The sequence below is a fragment of the Thunnus maccoyii genome, chromosome 8, assembly GCF_910596095.1.
Source record: "Thunnus maccoyii chromosome 8, fThuMac1.1, whole genome shotgun sequence".
Taxonomy (NCBI): Eukaryota; Metazoa; Chordata; class Actinopteri; order Scombriformes; family Scombridae; genus Thunnus; species Thunnus maccoyii.
The window spans coordinates 33,709,940-33,720,574 of record NC_056540.1 but is presented as its reverse complement, the minus strand read 5'-3'; the positions used below and the strand labels follow the sequence as shown (position 1 = coordinate 33,720,574).

Genomic DNA, 10,635 nt, shown 5'->3' with positions numbered 1-10,635 from the left:
AACAGTTCACTGGATTATCAGATCAATCATTATTCTACCGCAGGATGTTTTTAGTTGAATTAGTCCTTTAAAGCGACTGCGTGTTCGTCGCTCGGCGGGAACACGGATACGTTCTCTTTGGTTGAGCTACTGGCCGAACTGGTGGAGTGTAGTGTGGCCAAAACATTTACAGTCGTTTGCTTTTTAATTCGTGACTTTGTTTTCTTTACGTTCATTCAAACATTTTCAGGTTAAAAAAATGTTAAAAGGTTTGTGAGGAAACATTCAGTCCTGAACGCCGTCGTAGAGAAGCGTCGCTGCTTCTAGAGGACAAACTCTTCATCTGCAGCGATGGATGGATGGATGGTTGATTGATTGATGGATGATTGATTGATGGATGGATGATGGATTGTGCTTTCCCTGATACCCGGCTGGAGACGGACCAATCAGATGGTTACGCTGTGGAGAGCTCCACCCCGCTGTCACACACCCCGCTGTCGATCCGAACGTCCACCTTCAGATCCTGAACCTGAGCGCACAGAGCTTCACCTGCGGAGAGAAACACCGCTGAGTCATCGTCGCCGTCGTCGTCGTCATGGTGACGGCTGCCAAACTAACTGACAGGTCATGTGACTGGACAGTAGGCCAGTTTATTTGTGTCGCACATTTCAACAATTTGGAAATAAAAAGAAGCTAAAAGGGAATAAGATGAAACAAGAGAATAAAAGTAGTGCTCACCGGTCGTGTCATCGGTCGTTTCCTCCTCTTCCTCCTCCTCGTCGTCGTGGCGACACAGCGCCTCCTCCAGGACGCTCAGCGCTCTGCACTCGCCGACTGACCTCAGACCAGCCAGCAGATCTCTGACCGTCCCGCCGGAAACCTGCAGGACGAAAACAGTCAAAGGTTCAATCTGGACGCCAGCCGTACGTGACGTGACGTGACGTGACGTGACGTGACGCGACGTGTTCACCGACATCATCATCATCAGCGCCGAGCCGCTCTGAGACGGACTGAAGATGTCCAGTAACTTCCAGAGATAAACTGAAAGTCTGTAAATCATCTCAAAGTGTTTCCTCAACAGTTCTTAATGGTTCTGATGATGATGATGATGATGATGATGATGATGATGATGTAGACAGACACAAAACAACCTTTGTTTACTTCAGCTGATGATCATAAACAATAAACAGTTATTCTGTTTGTGTTAAACATCACTGCATCTCATCAAAAGTGAAAAAAGTCAAAAGTAAATATTATTATAATTATTGTTGATGATAATAATTAGTAATAGTCTTTATATCATGACTTTATAGCCTGTATTGCTGAGGGATTGTGGGTAATTTCTCCAGTGAAGTCTGCAGAGACTCAGACTTCCCGGGAACGCGTCCGTGAGGAGAAGTCTGAATGTTTGGATTCAGCAGAAGAAGGTCAAAGGTCACGGAGGTCCCAGCTGGAGAGTGATTTTAGGTCAAACTGATGCTGACGACGTTTCACAAACAGAAAAGTGAAGTTAACGTGCTGGAACTATTTCTTGCTGAGTAACAGCGTGTCCATCCGCCCAGAGAGCAGAAATCACTGCTGCTGATCAGGAAACAGTTCAACTGTCATGTTTATATGTGTGTTTGTGTCCAGATGAAATGAAGCCAGACGTTTATCTGCTAAACAAACAGCTCCTCCGCTAGTTTCTACCTCTGAGCTGCTTATTAAACATGTAAGTTTTCAAAGTAAAAACGGCGAGTCAGGTTTTATAAACGTCAACACTGCGGCTGCCTTCCGCTTCTCTAGAGCTGCACATGCAGGAAGTGATGAGTAACAGCAGCTCGACCACAGAAAAAGGAACAAAGCAGAACAGAAAAAATGTCTTTAATGTGTCGCATCAGGCCGATACGCATCAATACCAAACCGATCGATCGATCAGTGTGTCTCTGATGGAAACAGATACAACAGCAAATCTTTGTTCCTTTGTTTAAAAATGACAAACGATTTCTAAACTAATTTCTTGACTCTCATTTTATTTTGTAGTTCTTTATCTGCTGTTTCCTCATCAGTCTCGTGCCTCTCATGTACATTTCCCTTCAGGGATCAAAGGAGATTTATCTACATTTTATTTTTAATATTTTTATTTATATAAACTTTAAATCTACAGTTTGACAGTTGAGTCGTCTGTGAACATCTGTTGTCCTGCAGTTTAATGATGAAGGTGTTGCAACCGACTGACAACCCTTTAGAAATCACCTAGCAACTACCCTGAAAACAAACAACCAACCTGTTTCCCATAGCAACCACCCAGAACACCATAGCAACCACATGTGAGTGAGGCAACACCTCACTCACACACTCAGTAACAGAAGTCAGAGGCGTGATGACTTCATCAGCACCTGTCAGTCATGTGACGTGTTGTCGTGTTTTCGTACCTCGTAGCTGTCCAGCAGTGTTTTGGCGGGAGACGGACTCAGTCTGAAGGCCGTGTTGAGGATCCCGAGACCCAGACTGTGAGCCAGATTCTCCCAGCATCCTTCACTCTCCAGAGTGCGACACACGGCCTGCTTCACCTCCACGTTCAGACTCGCCAGGTCGCCTACACACACACGCACATACACGCACATGCACACACACATACACACACACACGCACACACACATACACGCACACACAAACATACAGAAAGTAAAAAAAATTAATTAAATTTGAATCTTCATGTCATCAGTCCAGCGGTGGAAGAAATATTCAGTCATCTGAAAATACTTTATTACAAATTAAAAGTCCTGAATTCAAAACGTTACTGAAGTAAAAGTACACGAGTATCAGCAGCAAAATGTACTGAAAGTATAAAAAGAAAAGAACTGGCTTCTTTTACTGTTAATATGGTATTTATATGATTATATTGTTTGTTTTTATCACTAATAGATACATGTCAGAGCATCACTGAGGAGCTGATTTCAGATACTTTTTGTAGATGAACAGCAACAGTTTGGAGACACTTTCTCACTCTAGTGATGGGAAGCTGTCCAAACTTTTTGTATCATGTTTTTATAATACTAATTCTTATTTTATACCACCACATCAGCTGGCCAGTCGGGGCAGCAGGTGATCAATAACTACTTCAGTTTGGAATCTTGTTTCCGATAGCAACAGCCAATCACACCTTGTTGCCACGTTAGATCCATCGGTGCCAAATTTCGGTACCTTGAGAGCAGGTTGTGTTGTGAGTTCTGATAAATATTGATAAGATTCCTTATGAGCCTGTCATAAAGTTTAAGACTTTCATCTTTTCAGCATTTTACAAGATGCTTTATGACATAGAAAGGGGTGTTTCCAGCAGTCGGCTAAAAACAAGGCTCACTGAGTCTGTTAAAGGTCTTTGTTTGACATCTATAGAAAAGTTTGGTGTCATCTTGAACCAGAAAGATGCAGATTAACTCCAGACCTGATATGTTATCATCCACTAAAGTTAAACACCATAAAAAATGAATAAATCCTGTTTTATTTTATTAACTTTGCCGCCATCTTGACTGTAAACAGCTGGCAGAGATCTGCACCGACCTGACTCAACTCTTCTAGTAACGGAGTAAATGTACTTAGTTACTTTCCACCACTGCATCGATCTGATGAGTTTTAATGTTTGTTATTTTAAAAAGAGCAGAGGTCAGAGGTCAGAGGTCACAGCTGTCTCAGGTCTCACCTTGAGGAGGGATGAAGGCTCTGTGGGGAGTTTTTGGTTCGTACTTTTTACCGTTCAGAAGCTCCAACACCTGGAAACACAAAATCATAAAGATTTCATATGTTTTTTAGAAGTTTTCTACACCAGACACCTGGTTTGTCATCGTTAGTGGTATTTTGTGTGTTTCTATATTTTAAGGTTATTAGACTTCTGAATTGTTTAATACAACAGCTCTGCCATAAATTCTACTTTTATGAAGTTTATACATTTTCAGTTTTTGTTGTCAGAAAGGTGATAATTCTGCTTTATGTTTATTATGGAGGTGGTGGTGAGTGCTGGTGAACTGGAGTGAATTATATTGAAAAGTGTTCCTGATAAAGTGCTCTGTGAGTGTTTGTCTTTTATACTTATGGTACTTTGTGTACTTTAATGGTTTTATTAATATGATGTGTTAAATTTGTAATTCTTCATATTTCAGTCCTAGTTTATCTGTTTATAGTGCAGCAGCCAAACAAACTCTGAATCACTGACAATCAAACTATTATATAGAAACATAAATAGTATTAATTAAACAGGTTAAATGTTGTCATGTCTGTTCTATGAGATCACCAAATTATTTTGTAATATTTTGTAATATTTTGTAAAGTCAATAAATTGAACTCAACTGTAAGCTGAACACTCTCCCTCCCCCACTCACACGAGGTAAGAGAGGAGAGAAGAAAGAAAGGAGAAAATATAATAGTACTAATAGTATAATAATACTTTCGTACATATATCAGGAACTGATAAGGTACTATGTGGATTTTAATCCAATTAAAGGTACTATCTGGATTTAAACACTAACCCTGCAGAGGTTAGAAACACTTCATGCAGCATCGAGAATAAAAAATAAAAAGATTTATTGATGCACATTTTCCCCTGAAGACATGAATTAAAGTGTCCATGAAGAAGAACTGAAACATTTGTGTTTGGTTCTCTTCTGCAGGACAAAAGAATCAAATACAGGAAAACTATTTACTATTTATTTTACTCTGACTGTGAACCAGTTTACCTCCAATAGGAAAGTTTACAGTTCTGCTGGTTTAAATAAACCACGTAAACAAGAGTGATTACTGTAGTAAAATAACTTGAGTTCTGATGAGGCTCTTTATTCAGACACTTGTGTCTCAGACTTCACGTTAATTCTGAGCAGGTTTTTTTTTTTTGTTTGTTTTTTTTAGGACTGAGGGAAGGCGGCGAACCTGAGAGGTGGTGGCCATGTTGAGAGGAGTGGTTCCTGGGATGTAGCCTTCATCTTCATCCTCTTCATCGCAGCACTCCTCCTCACTGAAGTACAGCGGCTCATAGTTCTCTTTATGAGGGTCCGCGCCTGAAAACACAGTTAGACATGTAAACATCACTATTCAGAGTTACAACAGTTATGTTGCTGTTAATGTATGTTTAAGTTTCTTTTTTATTAAACTATTATTATTGTGTTTTTATTTTAATTGTCTTTTATTGTTTTTATTTTTTATAAGCTTTCAACTGTATCACAATGTCTTTATGAAACAGATGGAGTCAGGTGGTAAATTAGTAAGTGGACCTTTAGTTAAGATTGTTTTGTCAAACTACTGTTTAAAAAATGTCACAAATTAACTTTCATGTTTATTTTCAAACCAGGAGTTCCTTAAAAAGCTGTAGATGATGCAAACATCAATGAGATATTTCAGTTTTTGATTTTTAATAAATTTGCAAAAATTTCTAAAAACATGTTTTCACTTCGTTCACACTATGAAAACAGCAGCTGTACTCTTCATATCACCGTCGTTATGGGTTACTGAGTGTAGATTGATGAGCAAAAATAGCGATTTTATCAATTTAAAACAGAATCTACAACACAATAAAAGTGCAGGGGTCTGAATACATTGTATCTCCATGACAATTCCATCTGTGCTGAAGACCATGTGATATGGTTGAAAGGTCCGGAAAAAATTAGACCTTAATGTGAGATTGTTTTGTCAGAGATACATGTTAATCTGAGCTTTAGAACTTTGGACCAACAGAGCCAGGCTAACGGTTTCCCTTTGCTTCCAGTCTTTATGCTAAGCTAAGCTAACTGCAGCTCTGTACTGAACACAGACGTGATGTGATCATTAAACTACTGTGTGTACCTGCAGCCATCAGGAGAGCCGTTAGCTTGATGGAGCCCCGCCCTGCGGCGATGTGGAGGGGGGTGGAGCCATTAAAGGTGCAGCAGTCAACCTTGGCATTACCCTGACGACAGAAAACATCACACACACACACACACATTACTAGATTCAACTGGGAATAACCTGAATGTGAAACCGAAAGTGAACAAAAGTATCATAAATCATCATAACATTCGCATGATGATTTTCATATCGACACAATGACTCATGAAGTTGTACGCTCTGCTATGATTGATCAGGTCGGGTCTGTACCTCCAGCAGCAGGCAGCCGGCCAGCGACACGTTGTCGGCCTCGGTGGCGAGGTGGAGCGCGGTCCGCCCACAGCTGCGCTCCTGATCCTCCACGTTCGCCCCGCCCTCCAGCAGCTCCCTCAGAGAGGACAGCTGATTGGCCAGAACCGCCAGGTGGATCGCACACAGACCTGGTAACCATGGCAACAGGCAAACGGTCAAACATTGCATTTCAGAGTGTGTGTGTGTGTGTGTGTACTTGTATTTCTCATTTTGTGGGGACATAAATCCTCACAGTCACATGTGGGGACTCGCCTTCCGTTTAGGGACAAAATTCAAGTTTCCACAACGTAAATCATTCAATTTAGGGTGAAGACTTTGTTTAAAGTTAAAGTAGGTCTCCAGGAGATTAATGGAGGTCAATGTAACGTCCTCTGAAGTGATGGAAACGTGTGTGTGTGTGTGTGTACCTGCTGTGTTGGTGTGGTTCAGCAGTCCTCTCAGCTCTCTGTGTTGTAGTAAAAGCTTGACCATCCCTCCTCTTCCCTCCTGCTGGGCTGCCAGGTGGAGCGCCGTGTTACCATGACGATCTGTCAGAGTCGGGTCAGCGCCGGCCAACAGCAGCGCCTCCACCGCCTCCCTCTGCTGGGTGATTACAGCCAGGTGCAAAGGAGTCTGGGATACACAGAGGACGAGGTTACAGACCTTTCAGTTCTGCTTTCAGATGATGAAACACACACTGGACACATTTTAGCAGAGGAAGACTCTAATTAAACTGATTCCAATTAATTTGAGTCCCCTGAAAATAAAAACAAATCAGCTCTGAGCAGATAAACAGGGCGTCACTGAGGCTGTTGACTTAAACTAGTTTATATTTATGTCACTTATCTGTGGATGCAAATCTGTATCAACATATAAACTGTGGTTATCTAACTGTCTTACTGTGAAGGTGCCTTCCTTACATCCTCACTGTTCCTTAACTTGTCTCCTTGGCTCCTCGCTCCCTAGACGGATGCTTATTCATGAGCCTCGATCTTTGCTCCGTAACTACACGAGTTTGTAGCTGACTGAGCTGTAAATGGGAAGCTAACTCAGTCGCTTTCTTGCTACTCACTTCTTTAATCAGTTGCCCTTAATGCTCGCGGTTCCTTCCCTAACTTGCTTTATAAATAGGACGCTTCTTTTCTTTCAACGGTAACATGACTTCTGTGTCTGAGGGACAGACACTTCAGTTACTGCTGACTGGTAAAACAGAAAGCAGCGACCAAAAAATGTACTTTCATTCTGATTATCAAGTTACGATTTATAAAAATAAAAACCCCACTTTCTTCCTCCCTAACTAGGAAACATCTTTGCTTATTGCTCGTCGTTCCTCCACCCTAAATAGGAAGCATCCTTTCCTCCTTGCTTCCTAAGTAGGAAATGTCTTCCTAAATATTCACTTACATGCATATTTCTTCCAAACTCCTAAACCCTAACTACAAAGCTTCCTTTACTGGTAAACTTTCTTGCTCACTGCTCCCTAACCAGGATGCTTCCTTCACTCCTTGTTCCCTCTCATCTAAAAAAGAAGGAAGTTTTTTCCTAGCATCACTTTATTGCTCATTGCTTCCAAACTAGGAAGTTTCCCCATGTTGGAGATAGAAGGGAAACTTCCTAGTGATATTTAAGTATTATGAGCTGCATTTCCTTCTAAATCTGCTGAAACAAACAAACAACCACATCTGGAAAATGTGTGTTTTTCTGCTCAGAGTTTCAGTGCTGGTGTACCTGGTACAGGTGGTTCCTCATGTTGAGCACCTCCTCTCCAGGCAGAGCAGAAACAACCTGAGTCAGACTCTTCAGCGCCTCCTGCTGGCTGTGGAGGACGGCCAGATGGAGCCCACTGGAGGAAAATAACAAAGAAATTCATTGAATCCTGAGACTTTAATTACTGAAAACAAAACAAATCTAAGCTGTAAAAATGTCAAATTATTGGTAAAACATGACGGACATAATGAATTGACATCTGTGTTCTTGTTCTCTGAATGACATTTTTAGACAAGAAGACGTCATCACTCATTCACTATGAGTAAAATAAAATATCAGACATTTCTACAGCTGTTACAGATGTTTCAGTCTTACACTAATAATTTCATTGTTAATTCAGCTGTTACTCGGTGAGTAAAACCAAGTCAAACAAAGTTGTTTTACTACGCAGACGTACATGAGACTAGTGAAGACACATGATTGTAATCTATTTGTATAACAGAGACTTTATTCTTGCCATTTTGTTTGTTTTTATTATTCTTATTTGACTGTTTCATTGAGTTTGCCTGTTTTACTGTTTTTTCCCCAAAATCAGTAAAAAAAAAAAAGAAGAACTTAACAACTTAAACTCCTGCAGCCCATTAAAACTTTTCCTATTTAAAATGTGTGTGTTTCTGTGTAAGTGTGAGTGTGTGACTACTTGTATTACTCATAATGTGGGGACATAAGTCCCCTCAGTGACATGTGGGGACTCGCTTCCCTTTTGGGGGCAAAAACCAAACCCCCATAACATGAATCATCCAATGTTCGAGTGAATACTTAGTTTAACGTTAAGATTAGGGTTAGGACATTAATGTAAGTCTGTGTGTGTGCGTGTGTGTGTGCGTGTACTGACGTGTCTCCGTCCTCGTCCTGTGCGGTCATCAGGGGGCGCTGTGGGGCGAGCAGGTACGCCGAGTCACCTGTAACTGAATACTGGAACAGAGCCTCCAACTGTCTGCTGGTCACCTGAACCAACCGCTCGTCCACATCACACACTGACACACACACACACACACACACACACACACACACACACACACGTCACATCTTTATTTTTAAATCCTTTGGGTATGAAACTGACTTTGCAATAAACCTGAAAAATATAAGAACTGAAATGAATCGGACCTCAATCTCAGCCAAATTATTTAATTACTCGGTCAGTCACGCGTGAAAGTGTATAACTGTAGAGGAAGAGCGGCAGGTCATATTTGGGAAAGTTTTTATAGAAATGACACATTTACACTCTCAGTCTGACCAAAATATGAACAAAAACGAAACAGCAGCACAGTTCTCAAAATTGGTATTAACATTAACACTCATTAACATTCATGGAGTGACTGTGACTAACAACGCTGACACTTTAATAACCGTCAGATGTGAAGAGTCCTGTAGCTTTAAATGGTTTTTGTTTTGTTTTTTAATTTCTCAAATAATTAATTGTACTTTTTGGTTGAATTGCTAATAGATGTTGCTTTATTTTAGGGTCACAAGCTGCTGAATCAACTGATTAGTTGGTCGACCAAAACTGTATTAACAATAATTTGATTGTTTACGTCATTTTGAAAGCAAAAAAATGATGAAACCTCAAGATATCTGTAACAATTAGGATATTACATGTATATATAAATACATATTAATACAGTTGTTTCTTCTCGTCATGATCACAGTTGTTCATCTGCTGTGTTTTAAGTTTAAACTTCAGGATAACAGCAGCTGGTGTTGGGGGGGCGTCTGGTGGTCTTGGGGTCTAAGACTGTTGTCTGGTTCCAGTCCTGTATGTCTGTATGTCATATCTCTGCTGTCCGCTATCACTAGCAGCTGTATGTATGTATACATATATATATGTACCTCTGTCTGGTTCTGGCTCCGCACCGACCCCTCCCTCCTCAGGATCCTCCCCCACCGCCAGGCCTCCTGGCTGGGCTGGATCTCGCAGCACGGTCCCCGACGCCGAGTCGTTGTCTGGATCGCTGTCGTCACCGCTGTCGTCTGCTGCGTCGCCACGAGCGGCTTTAACACAGCGTTGACGTAACGTTAATGCAACAATAATTAAACTTTATGATGTCGGTGTAAAGTTAATCTTTAATCTTATTGCAGGTGGACTGTAACATCTTTATTCGGTTTATTAAGTTTTAATTTAACTAGAAGTCCTTCATTTACTCGTTAAATAACTAGATGGTTCATTTGGTTTTTGAAGGTAGAAACTGAAACTGAGTTTCTTGCTTCCTGCTGTAAGTACAGAACACAGTGACAATCTAACACCATCAGCTTTCCATGAAATATCTGAACAAACACTCAAATGTTCTGATGAAGAGATAACGAATCAAACAGCTTTTTAACTTTATGTATTTTTTAAATTAACCAACTTTGCTTTAAAAGCCTGTTAAAGGAGGAAAGATCTATTTTAAAACATATATTTTATATTATCTTACTGTACAGATTGCTACATATTTACATTCGTAGGGCTGAAATGATTAACTAGTCATTTATTGAGCAATAATGCAAAACATTCTCTGGTGTTAATTTCTCCAATATGAGGATTTGATGCTTTTCAGCACCACACATACACACATACTGTACATACATATAAATATATTATACTAAAGATTATTTTCAATATCAATTAATATGCTGATTATTTGAAAATTGAAAAATGCAGATTATAATTTCCCAGAGTCAAAGGTGACGTCTTGATACATAATTGTTGGCCCTGAACCCAAATATATTCAGTTTGCTGTCATGTGTGACAAAGAAAAACATTAAAGCATCACATAGAGAAGCTGG

The 10,635-nt window shown here is 40.3% G+C and overlaps 1 protein-coding gene across 2 annotated transcripts in view; it reads right to left on the bottom strand.

The window, feature by feature from the left end:
• Window positions 1-332: 332 nt before the first annotated feature.
• nfkb1 (nuclear factor of kappa light polypeptide gene enhancer in B-cells 1) overlaps window positions 333-10,635 on the bottom strand; it is a 49,987-nt gene continuing 39,684 nt past the window's right edge. For both annotated transcript variants that reach the window (XM_042418372.1, XM_042418371.1), the window contains exons 14-24: window positions 9,700-9,861; window positions 8,705-8,846; window positions 7,831-7,945; window positions 6,531-6,735; window positions 6,082-6,251; window positions 5,791-5,893; window positions 4,882-5,009; window positions 3,662-3,731; window positions 2,394-2,557; window positions 718-859; window positions 333-528 (exon numbers count right to left, since the gene is read on the bottom strand). In XM_042418372.1, coding sequence (XP_042274306.1) covers window positions 434-528; window positions 718-859; window positions 2,394-2,557; window positions 3,662-3,731; window positions 4,882-5,009; window positions 5,791-5,893; window positions 6,082-6,251; window positions 6,531-6,735; window positions 7,831-7,945; window positions 8,705-8,846; window positions 9,700-9,861 — 1,496 coding nt within the window. In that variant the 3' untranslated portion in view covers window positions 333-433. The remainder of the gene's footprint in view (window positions 529-717; window positions 860-2,393; window positions 2,558-3,661; window positions 3,732-4,881; window positions 5,010-5,790; window positions 5,894-6,081; window positions 6,252-6,530; window positions 6,736-7,830; window positions 7,946-8,704; window positions 8,847-9,699; window positions 9,862-10,635) is intronic.